The sequence below is a fragment of the Peromyscus maniculatus genome, chromosome 4 (assembly GCF_049852395.1).
Source record: "Peromyscus maniculatus bairdii isolate BWxNUB_F1_BW_parent chromosome 4, HU_Pman_BW_mat_3.1, whole genome shotgun sequence".
Lineage (NCBI taxonomy): Eukaryota > Metazoa > Chordata > Mammalia > Rodentia > Cricetidae > Peromyscus > Peromyscus maniculatus.
Window position 1 is genome coordinate 13171527 of NC_134855.1, and position 22851 is coordinate 13194377.

Consider the following 22851-nt stretch of genomic DNA (forward strand, 5'->3'; position numbering starts at 1 on the left):
TTCTGCTCGTTCCCCCTCTCTCCCTGTCTCTCTCTCCCTCCCTCTCCTTCCCCCTCCCTCTTTTCTATTCATGAGGAGGAACGGAGGGAGGATTTGGTATGTCCTGACTGGTGCTCTGCTAGCATTTTGGCCCTGGAGGCTCTAAGGAGCCCTGTGCTGGGGCCAGACCCACTGTAAGGTGAAAATGGAAAGGCTCAGAAAGATGAACACTGGGGCCAGCAAGCTGCAGACAGTGCAGTGGGACAGGCTGGCCAAAGCCCACATGCCTCCCCAGACTGCATCCTTCCACGGGTGTGTGTGTTCCAGTGAGGTGTATCCAGAGTAAAGGTGCCAGATGTGAGGAGTCAGGCCTTCTGCCATCCGTGGCCCAGAGGATGCTCCTCAGGTGCACCGCTAGTGTGAGGAGACCGGGTGGAGGGACAGGCACGGTGCCTAGGTTTGGCTGTCATAGACTCGGCCTATTGCAGAACTCTGCAGGGTTGGGGTGAGAGGGTTTCCAGGAGGAGATGCCACTGCATGTGTCACGGAGGTGGAGAAGCCCCGAGGGAGAGAACTGGGCAGGATCAAAGCACCCCTCAATAGAACCAAGTCCTGCAGAGAGAGGCTGCGAGGCCAGTGCTGAGGACTCTGAAGCTTGGGAAAGCTTGGGCGGGATGGGGGGCAGAGCGTGTAAATATTGCCATTCTGTCTCCCAAACCCTGTTTCCTGTGCCTGATGTGGCTTTGCCTCCCCCCAGCAGCCCTCTAAGGTGGTTCCAGTTGCATCCTGCTGCCTGAGCAAATGATCAGGGCCCAGAAGCCCAGGGACTTTTAGGGCTTTTACTGTGAAGCAGAGGAACCTCACAGGAGTCAGTGAAGAAGGAGGGGGGGGTTGATAGAAACCTCCAACTCCACCTCCCTTGTGCCACGCACCTCCCCCCAGCTGGTCCAGGGAGTAGTAAAGGCAGTGGTTCAGGGATACCCGACTACCACGGTCATACCATCCTTTCCAATGACAAATTTTGTGAACCCTGAATCACAGAGGGAACCACTGATTGGTGAGCTTGATTACTGGGTCCAAGGCCACTAAGCTCTGAGGCTGTGGTTTCCCCAAACCCCTGGCAGAGTGAACTGGTGTCCTAGGGTGGAGGCCCAGGGCCTATGTGGCTCTGCAGATGTCCTGTGGCCACAGAGACGGTGGGTTCCACTTATTCCCAATACATGTCTTCTCTCTGAAGTTCTGGGGGAAGTTAATGTGTTAACATCCTGGGTAATCCAGGTTATATTAGCCATTTCTCTCATTGCCGTGACAAAAGCCTCCTGAAGAAGGAGGGACTCCTCAGTTCACAGTCCAAGGGCACAGCAGGGAGAATATGGCAGCGGGACCTTGAGATGACTGGTCACGTTACATCCACAGTCAGGAAGCAGAGAGAGGTGGATGCTGGTGCTCAGCTCACTTTCTCCTTTTTATTTCCTAGTCCTCCACCCCATCCAAGTTGTCACCCACAGTCAGGGTGGGGCTTCTTACCCTAATTAACTGAATCTAGAACCCACCCCCTTGGATATGCTCAGAGACCTGTCTTCTAGGTGATTTTAGATCTTGTCAATTGACCATCAAGGCTAGCCATCATGAGGGGGCTGTAGTCTCTAACTCTCCCCATCTCCAAGCCTGGCCCAGTGAGCTTCAGAACGGCAGAGACAGGGAGCCCAGGGGCATGGGGTATGTTAATGATGGGAACTAGTAAGGACATTGAAATCTAGGAGGGAAAAATATTTGTCCGAGTCTGCTTAGCCCTAGTGGTTGAGGCTGGATAGACCTCCCCGGACCTGAAGGCACCAGAGCCTTAACCCTTTTTCTGAGAAGCAGGCGGAACTTTTAACACTGCCCATTGCAGGAACTAAGCTATAATACCCTTTCTGCAATAAGAGTCTGGGGTCCCTTAGGCTCACCCTCACCATGTTCCCTGTCCCAAGGTCCTATTCTAAACCTGGTGCTTCTCCTCCAGGGGATGGCTACTACTTGGCCGTGGGTGGGGCTGTGGCCCAGCACAACTGGTCCCACATTACCACGGTTCTACAGGATCAGAAGTTCCGGTGCCAGCTTATGGATTGTTCCGAAGATCTGGGCATGCTCAGTATCCAGGGCCCAGCCAGGTGAGAGAAGACAGGGACCTGATACCTGGGTTGCCTGGGTGCATCTAGGCCCCAGGTCCTCCAGCCCAGCCCATGGGCAGAAGCACTCATCTGAACAATGGGTGCTCTGACAACCTGGAATGCTGCATAGGCTGAGCAGAGTCCAGTCCCTGGCCAATGCTCTGAGAACAGGAGGGGCACCAGGTCATAGTCTTTGCTGAGCGCCTTTCAGGGACAGCAGACTGAAGGCACGTCTTGACCAGGAAGAGGGGCAGGTGGGGAGGACAGCATTGTGAGGCTGCCACATGGGGACATGGAAACCATTTATTCAAGTGTTTAGAGTGTTTGATTAGCATCTGGCGGCAGGGTCCAGTGGTGCTGTGGGTGTGGCTTCCAGCCCTCCTCCCCCTAAGGGGTATTGGAACCCATATGCCAGCCTGAAGGAGTGGAATCCCACCTGCTGCACCAGAGGCCCAGCCTGGCCTTCAGGAGACTCTAGTTTCATTGCATGGTGACCTTGGACAGGGCTTGGCTATTTTTAGAGTGAGGGAGGCAGGTGGGTGAGGAGGGAGGGAAGGAATGGGTTACCAGACAGTCAGATCAAGGTGCAGCCCCAGGGGACAGCCGGGTGGCAGCCTCCAGGCTGGCAGCTCTCCTCCCCATCTCCTCCTCTCTTGTATGTGTAGTAATGTCACTAGTTACTAAGGGCCTAGTTACTAAGCTGTGTGGGGGAGCACTTAGCACAGCATCTGGGCCATGGAAGGTACAATGTGAACTGCTACTCGGAAGAACTTTCTGGAAGTTGGCTGTCCCTGGGCCAGCCAGTATGGCAGCTGCTGAGCCTTTACCTGGCTCTTGAGCCTTTTGGGCAGCTGAGTTCTTCAATTTAATGAGCTTTGTTCAGTTCAAAGAGCTTCCTGTGGTTGCTGGGGACACGCTGAGCTTCGCCGGATGGTCACGGTTGTCAACATTAGCCCCAGGCACTGGACATGGCTTTTGTGGTTCTGTGAGGGTTGTCTAGGTCTCCATGTAGCAGCCAGGGCTGAGGCATTCGAGGGGCTGGGACCTGCCCCTGGGACTCCAGGTGACCTCTTTCTTTGAGCCACCTGTTCTTCTCCGAGGAAGGACAGCAGCCTCGGCAGACCTGTGTTCTGGAGCTGACACCCCAGCCTAGATCACAACCCTCCAAGCTCCACTTTAGGGGCCCACTGTAGCACCTGTGCCCCATGAGGAAGACACTGCAAGCTGTAGGTATCCTGCCAGGTATCCCTCTTTGTTGTATGGCTGCCCCAGGGCTGCGGGAACCTGGGTTCTAGGTCTAGATGCAGCAGAGCCGAGCTCAACCCCTAGGGCTGGCACCACGTGGGGCTGGGTTACATAAGGATCTTGGCAGAAGGCAGCGGCTGAGCACCTCAGGCGGGCGTGGGTGGTAGCTCCCAGCTCTGTGCGGTGGGGATTTGGGCCGGCTGCACTTCTGAGCAGTTTGCTGAAGCCCTCTGGGACCCCTGGTGGGTAGAAGTGAGGGCGTTTCCAGCCCTAGATACACGCCCTGCTGCCCGTGTGGAGCCCAGACGCGCAGAATGAGTACCACTCACCAGATAACTGTGTGTGGAGCAGAGGGCCGTGGAGGGTCCTCTTGGCAAGGGGCCCCTGGCCTAGAGGGCTGGGCACAGCAAAGGGAGAGAAAAATGGCAGATGCCTCTGTAGCCACACAGAGACACCTGTGGGACCCCTGGGGAGGGAACCTGGCCCAGACCCAGAAGTCTAGGGGCACTGCCTAGAGAAGGTGACTGCTGGCTGAGTCAAGAGCTGAAGGGTGACAGAGGGCTGAATGTGACAGGGAGCCGGGCGGACGTGTGGAGGGACACAGGAGAGGTGACCTGGGAGGAGGAACGTTGCCTTGGTGGTGGGCAAGCTTGGGGCGTGGGCCAGCAAGATTTGTATGTTCAGCAGTAGGAGGGCCTGCGCTGGGCTCCAGGGGAGGGGGGGTGGGGGGGAAAGGGAGACCGCAGGGCTGAGACCAGCGAGGAATACGGCAGAATGTGCCTCCAAGACACAGTTCCCGGTAGCAGTGGACATGTGACTACGAACCGTGTTGTGGTTTGGGAAAGCAATGGACGCGACAGTATGAGCCACTGCGATGTGACCATTTAGGGGAGAGGAGTCTAGTCCTGCAGGGATATCCTAGCCAGCTGCAGTCCCTGTCCTTGAGGTGATGTCCACCAGGAGGACGGGACTCTATGAAATCTCTCTCCCCCCTGTGACACCTGTGAGGCTGAGACCCACTGCAGGCAGGAGGACCCTTGGGTCTGGCTGGAGGATGCATACGGGGTGGTGGTGGTGGTGGCAGTGGTAGTGGTGGTAGCGTGGTGCACTACGGTGTCCTTGTGCTCTCCTGCTGGCTCCTGTCTACTCACTACAGCTTAAATTTTGACTTCTCCTGTGTAAAACAGAGACCGCCATTGCCAGCTTCTCTCAGTGGCCACCATGGGGATTCAGGTGAGATGCAGAGCACTTGGCGGCGGTTGGGTAAACTGTTGAGTTTACCCGCCTGAGGCCAGAGCTCATCTGTAGCCTGGCCTTCCCGACTCTGCTGGGCCCTGAAAGCCCATAGGAAGCGGGTGGCTTTCTCACATGGTGGCACTTGTGGTGTGTACCTGCCAGAATGTCTAGATAGATGTCATTGCTTGCCCTCCTCCCTCCAGCGTGGGCCCCACTGGCCGGGAGTCCCCGAGGTGTGCGGCTCGCTGACTGACCATTCTGTCCTCGTTCACAGCCGTGCCGTTCTCCAGGATGTGCTCGATGCCGACCTGAGCAATGAGGCCTTCCCCTTCTCCACCCACCAGCTGGTGAGAGCTGCAGGGCACCCGGTAGGTAGCCATGGCCACCAGCCTCAAGGGGGTGTGGTGGCAGCACCTTTTAGCAAAGGCGGATGGGCCTCGGAGTCTGGTACTTAAGGCAAGTCCCTATCTCCCTGGGCCTCAGCCTCGATTGTCAGCCAGACTATGGCAGCCAGCCTGACCCTGGAGGAACTCAGAGAGGGATGACAGGGGCCAAGATGCTGGGCCATCTGTCCGTCTGTCCACTGCTTGGCACCTGGCATGTGCCAGGCTCATCTGGCAAGGGCCTTCATCGCTTGCCCAGATACCTTTGTGCCCTCTCCTCAAAGCAGCAGAGCATGTCTTTCTAAGCCAGGGTGACTACTGCCTCCCTAGAAACACCAGGGCTGGGGACAGCTGTCAGTTCTCTGTGATCCCACATCCTCTGGGGAAGTTACTCTTCCTCCTAGTGATTGTCCTGGTGTTCTAGATGTGGGGGAGCCTGGCCAGACCCCCAAGAAATCTCCATTCCAGTCTCTAGAAGTCTAAGGCCAAGTGCCAAAGCCCAGCTTTTCTGAGGTTATGGTCGTCATCTTCATCAGGGTCCCTTGGACTGCAAGGGCTCCCTAGGAGATCCTGGGTAGGGAGTCATGGCCCTAGCTCCAGGCTGGCCCCTTCCATTTCCTGGGCCTCAGTCTACTGATTTCCACCTGGGCTTCTCAAGGCTGAGGGAGAGGTTGACGGCACATATACCAAGTGTCACCACCCTGCCCATGGGAGATTCGAGACCCCGGCCTCTGCTCACAGTCACCAGCAGTACCCCCTAGAGGTGGCTATGGGAAGTGTGTCCTGACAAGGCTGCCCACTGAGGTCATCCTGGATCAGTTATTTCCTGCTGCTTTGCAGTGACCTCAGGCCATGCTGAGTGAGTTTTTCCTCCCTAAACTGAGTTCAGAGAATCTGGGTGTCTTGCCCAGGCTGCCCAGATAAGGAGTCCCCAGAGAACACAGACCTACGCTGGTGACACACATGTTGCCTGCAGGAGGGTAGGGCCACTGTTGGGGATGTCCTGTCCTCTCCTCTTGGCCATGTCTAGGTTTTTGTGGGGAGAGTGTGGAGGAGCATCAGTTGGAGAATGAGATTCCTGCCCACAACGGGGCCAGACATCCCGGGACCAGGCTGGGACCCGTCAGCAATAAACAAAGTGGCGCTGAGTGCTAGGGAGGATGCTGCCAGAGAGAACAGTGATAAAGGCGGCCACGCAGGCTGCTCTCCACCTCCCCTCTGGAAGCTGCACCAGGGCTCAGGAAGTGGGGTGGGGGCTCTCTGTCTAGCTTGTTTCCTGCCTCGTTAGTGCAAAGCTGTCTGCTGGGCCCAGAGAAGGCAGGGTCCGAGAGAGTGGCACAGTGGGCCCCTAAGAGATGGTCGCCTCCCGATCTCAGGACTCTAGCTTGGGTTGTCCATGGGGGCATCCTGGGGGCATTTGTGTGGTCTAGCCAGCATCCAGAGTCTAGCTTTGCTTAGGGCTGGGTTCTGATATGTGGAGGAGAGGAAAGCTATGTCTCTCTTCCACTGTGCTGAGGCTTGGCGTAGCCTCAGTCTGTGTGTGGTTTGGATGTCCATGGAAGGCAGACCAGGTGGGAACATATCCCCTCCTGTCAAGACCAGCATCCTCCCCCCATCAACAGGACCACCGTGGGGGGAGCCGCATGGGACTTCCAACTCCAGCTGCTCCCTCCTGTGGGACCCTATCCTGGCTATGGCCGCCTCCCCAGCCCTCCCAGGCTGCCTGGGAATCTTCACCTGGGGCCCGGGACTTAGGCCAGGGCCCAGGCTGAGCCGACACAGAGCTCACACTGCCCAGGGTCATGGACAGGCCAAGCCCAAAGTAGGTGTCTGGTTCGGGGAGCATCCTCACTGGCTATGCCTATCTCCTGCCAGTCTGACTATGGCGGCATAAAATGTGTATGAAATCACGTTCATAGCCCAGGCAGTTGGCATAGGCCTGTCATCCTAGCCACGCAGGCGATCAGGGCAGGAGAGTTGAAAGTTCAAGGCCAGCCTGGTCAACTTCTGCTTATCTAGTATGTGTGAAACTCCAGGTTCAATCTCCAACACTGCAAAAATCAAAGAGAAAGCCCAGGCGGTGGTGGCACACACCTTTAATTCCAGCACTCAGGGGCAGAGGCAGGCAGATCTCTGTGAATTGGAGGCCAGCCTGGTCTATAGAGCAAGATCGAGGACAGCCAAAGCTATACTGAGAAACCCTGTCTCGAAACAAAACAAAACAACAACAACAACACCCAACACAACCCAGCTCAAACTCTCTCGTTCTATTTCCAACCATGGCTGTGCAGCAAAGGCTAGGTACCGAGCCCAAGTCAGACTCCACTTCTGCAACACAGCCTTGAACCACAACCTTGACCAGCCCTGGAACAGGGAGGGTCATGATCCTGCATGCATAATGATGTCCTTCCCCATATGGCAAGGACACACTGACAGGCACATGTCGCCCGACTCTTGGACATGTTATAAAACACGAGAAAATTCAAGAAGGCTGGTCCATCCACCCCTAGAGGCTGGTGCGTCTACTCCATTACCACGTCTGCCTGTCTGTAACCATGCTAGTTGTTTGCAGTGTGCAAGACCTGTGCCCACTCCCTTGCCTCAATGGTACCCATGCTCAAACATCGTGGGGTCCATTTCTTGCTCTTAGGAGCAGCCTAGTGGCAGATATCCTTGCACACGGGGCTGTGAATTCTGTCCTAAGAAAAGAACTGATAAGTGAACCTTCTGAACCAGAGACACAGCTTGCTCTATCCACTTATTCTTGGCTGCGTCCCTTTCCAGTGCTGCCCTAGATCTGGTAGGATGGGAGAAGACCGTGCTCTCAAGACCAGGGTCCTTGCCTTGAGGAGATTGGGTGTGTAGTGACCTGGGAAGCCCAGAACCTTGCAGAGCCCTGAGCTCTGCCTAGAAGATGGTACATGAGAAAACATTTGTTATGGGGAGATTCCAGGTCCCATTTGAACTAGCTGGTCACACAATGGGGCTATCAGATAGGCCTGTATCTTTGAGGCCAGACATGAACATTGCACCGTCAAAGCTGGCCCATGACAATGTACCTCCTGGTGCCATGTACATGTGGCACCACTGTGGACCGTCAGAGAGTTCTGGTGCTTGGGTCTGAATCTGTGGTTTTACTCTTATTGTACAGTTTATTTCCCCTGCTCCGCAGCAGCCCCTCCCCTGGCTTTGGAATGAATTCCAGATGTGTTGGCTTGGAGCACCTGTGGGACTGGGCCAGCTCTAGTGCCGAGGAGGCAGGTGCAGCCCCCGCCCGCCCTCTGTGAGTGCATCCCCACCCATGGGCTCAAGGGAGCCTGCAGCTGCAGTCCAGGGCAGTAGAGAATGGCCAGCGCTGCCCAGGAGCTGATGGACTGAGAGTCCCCAGGAGATGCACACAGGGAGAACTGGGTCTTAGTAAGAGAGGTTTGACATGGAGACGCTAGTCTCCAAGTGAGGCCTATGCTACGGGCACCCCTGCCTGAGGAGTGTCCATGAGGCCAGCAGCTGCCTGTACTTCCTACCCCCTTGCTTTCCCCAGCATCCATCTCACCTTCTAAGACTAGAGGGACAGTCATCATGGGACAGCAACAGGAGACCTTCTCTTGTCATCCCGCTGCCAGCAACTGTGACCCTGGGGCCTGGCTCCTCAAGAAGAGCCAGTGTCACAATGGCTCACTGTAACAGGAAAGGTCTGCCATGGGGTGGTTCGGTCCCCACCCGGACACATTTGATGCTTGTCCCCAGCACAGCCAGCTTTGCTCTCTTGTCCTACTTCCTCAGAGGTCAAGGCCACACAGATTGGGAGGACCTCTGAGGACAGGGCCGGCCAGGTAGCTGATGAAAACAACTCCCAGAACATGTGGGCTGGGCTAAGAGTACAGGCATCGGCTGCAGCTGAGGTCATATAAGACTGTGCCCCGCCTGGGAATCCTGTCCAGGCGGCCCCACCTTCTCCCAAGGGCCCCAAAGAGGGTTAGGCTGAAGAGAACAGGATTGTTCCGGTGGTGCCCATGCTGTGGTTTGGGCTGATCTGGAAGGCTGTCCCTCGGTGTGGCCCAGGACATACATCCAAGGTGGCGTAAATCCTCCTATTCCTTGGCCAGCAATAGAATGGCAGTTCAGTCTCTGGTGGCATTTCAAGCTGCAGAGGCTGGCTGGCCATAGCCCTGGCCCCAGTGGGAGGCAGGTGGGAGGAGGGAGCAGGGAGCTGGGCCACACATATGAAGGGGTAGTCTAGACCAACAATTCTGTACTACACTGACTCTCAGAGCTGGGAGGCAGACTTTGGCTTCCAGTCTTGCACCAGCCTTCTTGGGCCTCGGTTTCCCTAGCTGTAGTCCAAAGTCCAGACAATGTTGAAAGTCCTTTCTGGAGCATCACATATATCTGTCCAAATAATGAATCCTCTTGGAATTCAGGGGAAATTTCATATTCTAAGTGATATCTTGTTCTGGCTTTAAACTATGTTGACGAACTGTCCATCAGCATGTAGAGGCTCTGGGGCCAGAACATGAAGCCAGGCCACGTATTTATAGATCAGTTGGCCTCTAGCCCACCAGCTGCAGGAGAGGAATGTGTCCATCTGCAGAGTCAGCAAACCCCAGGTCGAGCAGAGACATGAGCAATGACGCTGATGAGTGCCAAGTTCTGCAGACCCAGGCCCGTGGACCGAGGCCCAGTACCCTGCTGTGGTTGCCAAACTCCACTCATGACAGGACTTGGTCAGAGATGCCCAGCCACACGTCACTGACTTTTGCAATAGTGCTTCTCTGAGATGCTTGTGCCTGGGCCAGGCATCCACAGTCTTTGGATTCCTAGAGGAAGAAGGGGGCTGGGGAAAGTGAGTGTCCACTCAGCAGCCAACAGACCAGCTGTCTTTGCTCCTCAAATATTTGCCTCAAGGCCAGCGAGATTCCCCAGTGGGGAAGAGCTTTCCCGGCGAGTCTCCCAGAGCTCAGCTCAGCCAGTACTGGGTCAGACATGGTGTTCTCAGCACCTCGGCTGAGGACATCACCCCCCCTACACACACACCCAGCTGATGAGACCAGGTCCCTCTTAGCAAAGCAGCAAGCCCCAGGCTGGGTGTCTTCATGAGGCATAACAATAAAGCAATTTCCTTCTCAAAATTAATTTCAAATCAGAAGGAAATTGGATTTCTTTCCTGGCGGTGAAGAAATCCTAGCCTGTCACTGCTGTGACTCCATTTGCTCAGGATAGAACAGGCTCACACCGCATGCATTCGATACACTACAGAGTACCAGTGAGGACACATTCACACAGAGTACAGCTGCCTAGAAGCCAGCACAGACCTGCTGAGCCCTCAGACAGCCGTAGTATGTTATGCTCTAGTTCCGTGACACAGCCAAGAAAGATACGGCATCCGCAGTCTGGGCATGTGTTCCTGCCACTATTCAAGCTGTCAGTGGAGGCAAAAATGCTTGCCAGGAAAATGTAGGAACAAGGCCTGGCTGGAATGAGGTTAGGTCGCCCTGTATGACCCCAGTGTGTACTGAGGTTCCAGAACTAGTTGGGAGTGGTATACGTCCTCTCCCGGTTTCTGTGACCTGCCGCTCTTGGCTGTGGCTGCAGACATCTTTATCGGCTGCTTGAATTCTGGGATCTTAGGTTAGAGCTGCTAGGATAGGGATTTCCTCAGCGGAGGGCCTGGAAGAAGGTCGTTGGCAGATCTAGTCTGCCCAGGGCCAGCAACTCTAGGAGCGACTTCAAGCACTATAGGTTAGGTACAGTACACTTATGCCTAGTCTTAGAAGACCGGGTTCTATCATTGTGCCCACCACCACCACTATGCCATCACTATCACCATTACTACCATTACCACCACTGCCAAAATCACCATCACATCACTAGTACACAACCACTGCCACCAAAACCACTATCACTTCTGCCATTTTCTCATCACCACGATCCACACTCTCTCCATCATCCCACCATGACCACACTGTAACTGCCACCCTTACCACCACCTTTGAGACTGCCATTGTCTCTACCATCATTACTGTAGCCACCATCACCATTATCAACACCATCATTACCATAGCCACCATCACCACCATCACTATTATCCACACCGTCATTGCCATAGCCACCATCACCATTATCCACACCATCATTACCATATCCACCATCACCATTATCAACACTGTCATTATCACAGCCACCATCACCATTATCACCATTATCAACACCGTCATTACCATAGCCACCATCACCATTATCCACACCATCATTACCATATCCACCATCACCATTATCAACACTGTCATTATCACAGCCACCATCACCACCATCACCACAGTCACCACCATTACCTTCATTAGTTCTATTACCGCTACCACCATGATCACCACCATTACCGCCACCATCACCGTCACTGTCATCAGCACCATCACCACCAGTACCACTATTACTACCACCATCTTCACTATTACCACCCTTACTACAACACTATTATGATCGGGTTGATTACTATGGTGACTATCATCATCCTTCTCACCAGCAGCAGCACTATCACCATCATCACTCTTACTACCAATGTCTACCACCATCACCACCGCCACCATCACCTTTATCATTTCTATCACTCTTGCCATTACCACCATCTTTATCATTACCACCACCATCACTACCGTCATTACCATTACCACCATCACTACCATCATCTTCATCGTTTCCGGCACCATCACCACCACTATTATCACTTTCATCATCACCACCATCTTTATCACCACCATCACCTTTACTACTTTTACCATCACCACCATTACCACCATCACCATCACTTTCATCCTTATCATCACCATGGCCACCATAACGTGCATCATTACTACTACCACCTTCACCACCACCATTGCCATCACTATCACCAACCTCCACCGCTGTCAGTACCATCATCAGTTTCACCTGCATCAGCACCAGCATCAGCACCATGAGCACACCCATGCCATCCTCATGAGAATCACAGCTATCTTCACCTCCCACCCAACATCTCACAATCACACATAGATGTCACCGGGCCTTGAACACGTGGCTGGTCCTCCCTGGGCTCCTTACTTGCCTGCATTTCAGGGTGATTGTCTTGTGACATGCATCTATGAGTCCTGGGGAGGCAAAGGCTGTTACTCCGCAGTTTCACTGGAGCAGAAGTTGAGACTCAGAGGTAAGGTCTGTTGCTGGGGGAGAAACATCCAGTCTCTGATTCAAAGCTCTGTTCATGTCATCCTATGATCTTGGCTCTTGTGGCATCTGCCACGGTCGGGTGGCTGACTCCTCATCTGTCCTGTGTCATTGACTGCCGGAGGGCTGGACAATGTACTCTGAACTGCCAAAGGTTAGGATCCTGGGACTGTGTCTTAGACCCAGTGGGGTGCTTGAAGGTGGGCGATGGTGGAATGGGGGCTCAGAGCCTTGTCCTGCCCTGGGTTTGACTCTTGCATCTGGGTTAGTGATCTTCTTTAGAATGGAGCAGCTATGGCCAAACCTCCACTGTGAAGAGCCCTGGGCTTGTGGCCTGGAAGCTTTGCTAGGAAATTCTGGGTTCTCATCTTGCTCTTCCTGGGCTGAGCCTGAGTCTGCTGACCACTCTAGTGGGGGCTGCTGGCTGTCCTGCAGGGACATGGTGCTGGGTGGTAGGATAAGGTGAGGTCTCTTGCACCTGCTGTAATGAGCAAAGGGTACCACTTGGATGTTCTGAATAACATAGGTAATGGGTGGAAGAACTCACCTCTCATCCTTAGGGACCAATGGAACCCTGCAGAATGCCTTCAGGGCCAGGAGGAGCCAGGTATCCAGGACCTTCCAGGAGAAGAAGATCCTGGGTTATTTGGAATGATGATGACGGCGACTTAGGTGTGCAGGTTCCCAAGGCTTCAGCCCTCCTACGGGCCTCTTTAGAGACAATTCTCAACCCGTTGCATTCCGCCATCCAAGGCCCTGAGCCCAGAAGGCTACTGTGGCTCTGCTTGCCATATGATCAACTCTGGTCCTTGACAGACCATAGATCCTGAGCCCTTGTCGTAGCTGGGGCCAGGCAGAAGGTTGTTTCCTCCCTGTGGGGCCCTTGAGTTAAAAAGGTGCCCCTTTATTTGTAGCACTTAATCTATACACTGGTAACAGGTGCATAACTCCAGGGTACAATCCCTCCACAGGGACAGGGACTTCTCTGTAGTCTCACCCTCATGGGTCTAATTCAAAGTGTCCAGAGCTGGCCTCAGACAGGATGTTTTACCCCGACACTCCCAGGGTGGTCTGCCTGGCCAAGGGTCTGAGCTGCATGAAAAGTTGAAGTCAGAGTCTGGGCTCTACAGTTCCAGGCATAGCATTGCATCCTCCCAAATGACCTACATCTTAAACCTGTGGTCCACTGGAAATGTCTTCAGTCACTTAGGGGTGACAGTTACACTAGAGGTGTTCCTTGGGGTCTGGTTGTAGATTCTGTGCTGACACACAAAATTTACATATAAACGAGCCTCCATGTAATGATGGGGCACTGTGTGGTAGTGAGGCACTGTGTGGCAGATGGGTACTTTGTAGTGGTAGAGGTTCCATGTGGTGGTGGGGGTACTATGTTGTGGGGCGTGCTGCGTGGTGGTGGAGTACTGTTTGGTGGTGGAGCACCACCATGTGCTGGGATGTAAGAGTGTGGTGATGGGGTACCATTGATGGTGGGGTACTGTGTGGTGGTGGGGTACTGTGTGGCAGAGAGATAGCATGTGGTGGTTTTATATTGTATGGTGGTGTAGTACCATGTGGTGGTGGGGTACCATGTAGTGGCAGGGTACCACATGATGGGGAGGGATAGTTGCTATTTTGAATCATGGACACAAGGTATATTGTTTGCATCCAGCTATACATCTGTCTCCTCAAGCATCTATTATTTCTTTATATGTATAGTGTATATATTTGTGTATGTGCATGTAGGTATGAGTATGTACATGCATGTGGAGTTCAGAAAAGAACACAGGTATCTACCTCAATTGATCTCTGTCTATTTTTGAGACAGGGTCTCTCACTGAACCTCGAGCTCACAGCTGGGCTAGACTGGCTGCCAGTGAGCCCCAGGCATCCTCGAATCTCAGCTTCCCTAGCACTGAGATTACAGATATGCACCACCAAGCCTGGCTTTTACATGGAGGCTAGGGATCGAACTCATGTTCTTATGCCTGCATCACAAACACTTTATCAACTGAGTCATTTCCCCACTTATTCATTTATTTTCACATCTGTTTATCTATCTATCTATCTATCTATCTATCTATCTATCTATCTATCTATCATCTGTCTATCATATATCTATATCTATTGATTGATCGTGTGTGTGTGTGTGTGTGTGTGTGTGTGTGTGTGTGTGTGTGTGTGTGTGTGTGTGTGTGTTTACAAGGATGTATGCATATGCCATGGAGGGAGGTCAGATGACTACTTATGGGAGTTTCTCCTTCCCCTACATGGATTCTAGTGACTGAACTCAGGTCATCAGGCTGAATGGCAAGCACCTTTACTGGATAATCCATCTCACATGCCATGAGATCTAAATAAGTTTTTAGATGCCACATACGAGTGAGATCAAGCAGCACTTACCTGTCAGGGGCTAGCTTATTACACTTAACAAATGACGAGGACTAATTTTTTTGTTTGTTTTGTTTTTCTGAGACAGGATTTCTCTCTGTAGCCCTTGTGCTGTCCTGGACTGTCTCTGTAGACCAGGCTGGCCTCAAACTCAGAGATCTGCCTGTCTCTGCCTCCTGAGTGCTGGGATTAAAGGTGTGTGCCACCACTCCTCAGTTTAAGGACTAACCTCTTTAATGGCTGGATATTATTCCACTGGGTACATGAATCACATTTATGTTGAGTGACAGCGTTGCAATGAACATGGTAGTGTAGGCTTCTCGTCAATACACAGCTTTCGTTTCCTCCCAAGATACACCCCAGAGCTTCTGGGACCCGCAGCAGCTCTGCTTCTCCCTCTTCCTGGCAGGATCTGCCTTTTAACCCACCACTGGGCACAGCATGGAGCTCCCACTGGCCCCGCTCCCTGGGTTTGCTCTCCTGCCTTCATCTGTCCTCTCTGTCTCAAGCAATCGAGACACAGACAAAGTGCACCTCACTCGGATCCTCAGCACTCAGTTTCTCTCCCTAGAAGGGATCTGTTAGTTTTTACCATCTTAATTTTTGGGAGGGACATAGGATCCATCTATATAGACAAGGCTATCCTTGAATCATAATACTGCCTCAGCCTTCTGAGTACTGGATTTACACCTAGCTTCAACCATTTTAACCCTTCTGTCCAGTAGTGGGGGCATATTCCCTCTGTCATGAGACAGACCTCCACAATGTTTTATTTTGTTCAGCTAATACTCAAATCCAGAGCATTGCTCAGCCCTGGTCCTGGAAAGGATGTCCCGTGGAACCCTGCAGTGTAGACCCTTCTGTGACTGGCTTGTGTCACCTGGCACAGCCTTGGGGTTCCTCCTAATCTCAGCAAGTGTCAGGACATCCTGGAATACCGGTGACTGCTGTCCTGTGTGAATGAACTCCTTCCTGGCATACAAGTGACTGCTGTCCTGTATGAATGAACTCCTTCCTGGCATACAGGTGACTGCTGTCCTGTGTGAATGAACTCCTTCCTGGCATACAAGTGACTGCTGTCCTGTGTGAATGAACTCCTTCCTGGCATACAGGTGACTGCTGTCCTGTGTGAATGAACTCCTTCCTGGAATACAGGTGACTGCTGTCCTGTGTGAATAAATTCTTAGGCTGCTTCTGCCTCCAGCTATGGTGCCACAAGTGTGAAAATTCCTCTTTGAGCTCTGCCTCCCCTGTTGGGGGGTAGGGTGGGGTGTTTACACACAAGCTGGGTCACACCACCTAGGTCTACTTCAAAATTTCAAGAGGGTGTCACACTTTTCCATGGTGACAGCACCATTTTATGTCCACGTCAGCATGTACAAAGCCTCTGGTTTCTCTACACCCTCAGTAGCATCTGTTATTTTTTGTTTTGCATTTTGTGAAATTTACATTACATTTATTTATTTATGCGTGGGGACACTTGTGTCATGGCATGCCTGTGGATGTCAGAGGACAGTTTGTGGGACTCAGTTCTGTTCTTCCCCATGTTGGTCCGAGGGGTAGAACTTGGGTCCTCAGGCTTGGCAGCAAGCACCTTTACCCACTGAGCCACGTTTTTTTTGTCCCCCCCACCCACCCAGGACAGTGTTTCTCTGAGTAGCCCAGGCTGTCCTAGAGCTCACTCTGTAGACCAGGCTGGCCTCGATCTCGGAGATCCATCTCCCTCTACCTCCCAAGTGCTGAGATTAAAGGCATGTGCCACCACTGCCCTGCTAAAAGATTTCCTTTTTTCATCCAGGATGTGCCTGTGTGTCTGTGTGTGTGAAGCTCGCCTGGTCACCTACGTGGGAATTTGCTTTCAGATGCTTTGCTGAGTTTCACTGATGTGATTCTCTCCATGTCACTGTGACAGTGCCACACTATTTCATTGCTGTGGCTTTGAAATGAAAAAGAGTGGGTCTCCCAATTTTGTCAGTTTTCAGAAATGACTTGGCTCTTAGGGTTGAGAATCTGCACGGATTTTAAGAGGTTGTTTTTCTGTCCCTGCAACTTAAAAAGTATCAGTGACACTCTGCCAGGGCTGTGTGGCCTCTGTGACTGCCTTGGGTACTTCGAGCATCTTAGGAATATGTCTCCCAACCCCTAAACATGGGTGTCTTGGAATTCAGTTGTCATCTTAGAGTCCTTTCACCTCTTGGTTGGGATTATTCCTAAACATGAATTTGTTCAGCTAATACTCAAATCCAGAGCATTTCTCAGCCCTGAATGCTGGCATGAATGAAACTGCTTTAGTTTCCTTCTTTATTTTCTTTTTGAATTTTTAAGACACTCTCATGCAGCCTAGCTGGCCTTACACTTCCTATGTACCTGGGAATGACTTTGAACTGCTCAATCCTTCTGCCTCCATCTCCCAGTCATGGGGATGGCAGGTGTAAGCTGCCATTCCTGGCTTAGTTTCCGTTTCTGGGTTGTTCATTGCTAGGGTATAGAGACAGATGATTTTGTGTGTTGGCTTTGTGTCTTGAAACTGCTGCATTTGTTTATTGTGGAATCTTTAGAGTGAGAAAAGAGTTTTAACAAAACCTGGTTCAAGGCCCTTCCTGCCAACCTTGTACAATCCGAGCACTGTCCATTGCCAACAGCGTCTTTCTAGGGGCTCTGCCTCCTCTTAAGTCTTTTTATTTCATACTTTTTGTGGTGCTGGCAATCAAACCCAGGGCCTTCCACATGCTAGGCAGGTGCCCTATCTCTGAGCTGTATCCTCAGGCCTCTCATAAGCCTTTTAAAGCTACCTGAGTCAGTATGTTGTTGTTTTATTGAGCCTGGGTTTTCTCAATTAACCCAGTATTTTCCAATCCTGCTCATTTTCCTACACAATTCATAATTTCATTTTTTATGGATAAATAAAATCCCATTCATCTGGTGACGGGCGTCTAGGCTGGCTCCAATTCCTTGCAAGTGTGAATCTAGCAGCAATGAATACAATTGTGCAAGTGCCTGAGCCAACATTTGATGGCAGGCGAATATATGCCGGGCATGGAACTTTCTGTAACCCTGCTGCTCATGAACCCTGTCTGAAGCACATTCCTTAGACAGGGCACATAACCTGAGCCCTCGAGGTGGCTGGGAGGTGCCTGGTCCATAGGAGTGGGGATAATGAGCTTCTGATATCTTTGTTCTCAGTCTTGTCCCATCCTTGTGTGTCAATACTAGGAAGAAATGAGGCCCTCCTTCAGCTCTACTACTTCAAGGGAAAAAAAAATGTAAGGCACCCAGGTAATCAGGATCTGCGAACCTGGAAGGCGCACGGACTTCTCCAAATTCTTACCTTGTTAGGAGGGAGAAGAACCTACTGTCTTCTCTCAGGAGTTCTTGGCACCTGCCATGGGACACACAGGTCTGTAGTAGAGACCCAGAAGTGGCCACCTTATGTCCCACTGAGGTCAGGAAACCTCAGGCACCCATGGACATCACCGCACCTGTGTGCTTGGCTGGGTGAGGAGTGTCTAAACAGGGATGCAGGGTTGGGTGCACTTTAAAAATGACTTTCCCTGCTTCAAAATGAGGCTGGCTTTGAGCCCCAAGCTCCTTCGGGGGCTGTCTAAAATTAGCACCCTGGTGACAAGGCAGTCTTTGTCAGGGGCTTACAGCTTGCACTGGGAAGCAGGGGAATGTCAACAGCACAGTTTCTGCATCAGTTTGAGGTTTTTCACGAGGCCAGGCAAATGGTGCCGCTTCCAAGCGTTTAGAATCCAGTTTCTCAGTGGCTGTCTGATTAGACTGTCAGGGTCATAAGGTGCTGTCTTTGTGGTCAGACACCAGTTCCCTCCCCTCCCCAGCACGGGGGAGGCAGCACAGGCCTGGCCACCTGTGAGGTGTTTTGAGCCCCCCATATTCCATTGATGAGCTGAGTGGTGATCCTGGGATGGAGTGTACCCTTGGGGACATTCACTTACACACCCCAGAACTTTCCTGAGGCCAGGGAAGAAGGCATCAGTTGCTGGGTGTGTTGGGTATGGGACATGAACCTAAGCCAAATGTATGGAAAGATTGCATCTTCTGGGAAAGGTAGCCTTCATGTTGGCTGTGTGGGTGTGGACCCCAGGCCCAGACCCAGCTCTAGCTCTCCACATTGGGCCTCAGTGTCCTTCCTGCATGGTTGTGATTAGGTAGGATGTGTGTGAAGTTCTCAGCCTAGAGACAGCCGATAAATAATGCCACCATTCCTGTGTTTGTGAGCCACGGTTTCAGGAACCCACGATGCTCATTCGTGTGGCTTCTAGAATGATGAATTTGGCATGTAGCCACCCTGAATTAATGCAGACAAGGCATGAACTATGCCTATGACTTCTCACTTGCTTCCCGTGAATGGAAGAAGCTTCAAGCTTTTTAAAAAGAGAGCCCAGGCTCAGGATGGCAGAGCCTGTGGCTGTGGCTGTACTTGGGCATAAGATCCAGGCAGATGGGACCAACTGAGGGTGTGTTTATATAGTCACCATCTTGTTGCTATACAGAACTCCAGACAAATGCACCTTTAAAAAGGAAGGGCTGCTGAGTGGTGGTGGTACAGATCTTTAATCCCAGCACTCAGGAGGCAGAGGCAGGTGGATCTCTGTGAGTTCGAGGCCAGCCTGGTCTACAAAATGAGTTCCAGGACAACTAGGGCTGTTACACAGAGAAACCATCTTGAAAAACAAAAGAAAACAACAACAAAAAAAAAATAAGGAGAAGGAAGGGTATATTTGGCTCACAGTTTGAAGGTCCAATTCATCATGGCAAGGAAGGTATGATGGCAGGAGCTTGGGGCAGCTGTCATACTGCATCCATGGTCAGGGAGCAGAGAGAGAGATGGATGTGGGCACAAGTTCACTTCCTCCTTTTTATTCCATCTGGAAACTCAGCCTATGGAATGGTCTTCTTCCCTCCATTAACTCACTCTAGAACCTCCTTCAAACATGCCCGGAGCTTTGTCTCCTAGGTGACTCTAGATCCCATCATATCGACGGTCAGTGTTCACGGTCCCAAGTGTCTGAAGCCTGACAGCAGAGTCCTGGTAAGAGGCGGGAAGCACAGAGATTGGCAGCTGGAAGAGAGCAGCAGATGCCGAGCACAGATACATTACTTGAGCCCCTGCTTTGGAAGAAACTAGGAAGGTGTTTCCTGAGCCTCCAGGTGTGGCTCTGCCACGAGGCTGTGAACCCCAGAATAGACATGGAGATCATTTCCATCGGTTTAAGCCGCCCAGTTTCTGGTTACTTGCTTGACTGTAGGGAAGCAGCTGGTCACTTCTGTCTCCTGCTCTCTAAGTTGAATCTTCTTTCTTCACCTCAAGATTCCAGATCAGCTTCTGTGAACTTTCCTTGGGAAACCCCATTTCTCACTGACAATCTGACCAGGCCAGGCCTGCTGGTTAAGCGGTAGTCTGTGCCTGGACCTACCTCATCATCCTGAGGCAGCTGTGTCGGATTCATACCCTTGTCTCCTCAGGTCCGGGCCATCCGGCTCTCCTTTGTGGGGGAGCTGGGCTGGGAGCTGCATGTGCCCCGTGAGTCCTGCTTACCAGTGTACCGGGCTGTGATGGAGGCAGGTGCCAAGCATGGCCTTGTCAATGCGGGCTACCGCGCCATTGATTCCCTGAGCATCGAGAAAGGTGAGCTCCGGGAGGCCACCCAAGCCACCAGGAAGAAGCTGGGGATGCTCCTGTCACTGGTGTCCATTTTCACATCATAAATCCCTCTCTCTCCCAGCCTTGGGTATTTTCTCAAACCCTCCTCACTGTCTATGTATGGGGTCTCCTTTGCAGGGCCTCAAAAGTGATGCTTGGGTCCCCAGTACCTGCACACACCTGGCCTCAGAGAGGTGAAGCGCTGCCTAGACTCCTGAGGGAGTAGACCTCAGTGGGGAGGGGTTGAATTCAGCACAGTTGGCTCCTCGAGACTTTTTTTTTTTTTGAGCTTTTTAAGAATTTGGTGCTGGAGGTTGAACCCAGGACCTCACATATGCCTATGTGGGGTTCTACTAGCAACACCCAGATATCTGCAGGGAGGTGAAGGAGAGGGATGGGTTGCTAACAAGTGGCCACCTCACCTCCTTTAAAAGGTGATAAAAGTTCAGAGTGGGATCTGCCCTTCCCCTAGGGCGGCTCACTCCACTTCCCAGGTCCACCAAACACCCCACCCTGATGGTACAAGGGACCCGAAAGCTCATGGAACTAGTCTGCTCCAGGAACTCATATAGGGAACCTTCTGGAGTCCAGGATCTGCTCCATCGTCCTGGGCTGCCCAGGTTGCTAAGCAACAGTGAAGGTGGAGATTTGGGGACTGGGTAGTGTGGGTTTGGACAGCACCCACATGTGTCTTCTAAAGACTTGTTGCCCACCTCAGCTGGACACTCACCCGTGTCCTCCTTGTCCCACAGGCTATCGACACTGGCACGCAGACCTGAGGCCTGATGACACCCCCCTGGAGGCGGGATTGGCCTTCACCTGTAAGCTCAAGTCCTCAGTGCCCTTCCTGGGCCGTGAGGCTTTGGAGAAGCAGCGTGCTACAGGCCTCTACCGACGCCTGGTCTGCCTCACTGTGGAAGAGTGAGTATTCTGACCCATTGGGTGACTGCCCACACGGAAGAGGTGGTGCTTACCATTTACAGTGAGAGCCCCTGGGACTGGCATGGCCCTCGGGTCAGCCCCCCTTTCACAATGGCCCTTAGCGTGTGTTGGTAAAAGCAGAACTGGTATGCAAATTCAGACCCCTCAAGGGCTGAGTGGGCCAGAAGTGGGTCAGAGATGGGAGCATGGGTAGGGCCCCAGGAACATGGAAAAGGCTTAACCTTCTCTAAGGAAGGCATTTAAAAGAGAAAGCTTCCGCAGCCGGGCCGGCTTCTCTGTGGTGAGTAGAGCCAGGCCTGAGTTGGGAGGGTGACCCCTACTTACAAGCTGGGGCCCTGTCCCTTTGCAACCACCTCCCATCCTGTTCCAGTTAAATCCTGACTGGGCAGAACTGCCCTCCATTTATAAATGAGGGCCACAGAATGACAGAGACATGGACTCATACCCAGTCACACAGCAGAAGTGAAAGGTGAGACCTTTTCTGGGGAACTCGACCCTCCACTCCGCTTACCAAGAAACAGTTGGAACACATCACTGGGAGCCAGACTCAGGCTCAAGTGCTCCAAGTCACTGCGAGAGTTGGATCCTGGAGGCCTGGGTTCTGTTGGGTCAGAGTCACACACTGGATAGTGTCGGTGGCCCACGGTGGCACCCATAGGAATTCTCATAGCAACTGTCTCCAGGAAGGGGAGACGACGTTGGACATGGCTTTGCAGCTGACAGCCAGCCACAAATGCTGCCACTTGGCTCAGAGTGTCAAGTGTGGTGAGAGGCAATGAGCAGCACCAGGGTTTGTCATCATACTGTGGCTTCTTCCTGAAATCTCACCTACTCCCCTGAGGGCTGCCCAGCTTGGGTGGCAGGGGCCTCTCAGGTGGGGCAGAACTGCCATATCCTTCCCCCGACCCCCGAGCCTCAATAACGCTTCTGAGGCCTGTGTTTAGGTCCAGAGCAGAGGGTTGACACCTGTCCTGCTCAGGGGCTTCCTTCCTGTCCCTGCAGCGCTTGGCTCCAAGGCACTCGATGATGTGTGCCTGCTGCTTTGAGGGGACTTGGGTGAATTGGGAACCTCCACAATGCCGCTTTGTCCCATGGAGAATGACTGGAGAGGATGCTGGAGAGGAGGTGTTCACCAAGCCTTCCTCTTGACCCCCATCCTCTGGTGGGTGGGACCCAGATGGTGTGGCTTTGCATTGCAGACCCAAGAGGGCATCTGAACCTGCCCTGACCCTTGTCATTCTGAGAAGCCACCACTGTGGCTCTGATGACAGCCCAGAGGGTCAGTCTGCAAATGGCACCAAACGTTACCATGAGCTGGACATTGACATTTCTAGGTTTTAGTGGGTTTCTTTTTCTTTTTCCTTTTGTCTGCCATTTTTAATTTTGAATAAAAAACTTTAGTATTAATATAGTACATTGATAAAGAAAACTCCTTTAGGTAAATGTACTATAAAAAGCAGATGACCAGAACACTGTAAAATAAAGTCACTTGGCTGTTAAATGAACTAGATTCAGCATACTCGCTACCAAAATTCTAATGGAATCCATCATTGAACTAGCAAAAAAAAAAAATCCTGAAATTTACATGGAAGAAGACCCAGAAGCAAATCCTGAGCAAAAAAAGAGAAATGAGGGAGGCACCCTCATACCTGACCTCAAATTG

The 22851-nt window shown here is 52.3% G+C and overlaps 1 protein-coding gene across 3 annotated transcripts in view; it reads left to right on the top strand.

Annotated features, from left to right (window-relative positions):
• Sardh (sarcosine dehydrogenase) overlaps window positions 1–22851 on the top strand; it is a 65579-nt gene that overhangs the window by 36950 nt on the left and 5778 nt on the right. For all 3 annotated transcript variants that reach the window (XM_076569152.1, XM_006993113.4, XM_076569151.1), the window contains 4 exons: window positions 1985–2132; window positions 4888–4981; window positions 20069–20231; window positions 20999–21167. In XM_076569152.1, the coding sequence (XP_076425267.1) occupies window positions 1985–2132; window positions 4888–4981; window positions 20069–20231; window positions 20999–21167 (574 nt within the window). The remainder of the gene's footprint in view (window positions 1–1984; window positions 2133–4887; window positions 4982–20068; window positions 20232–20998; window positions 21168–22851) is intronic.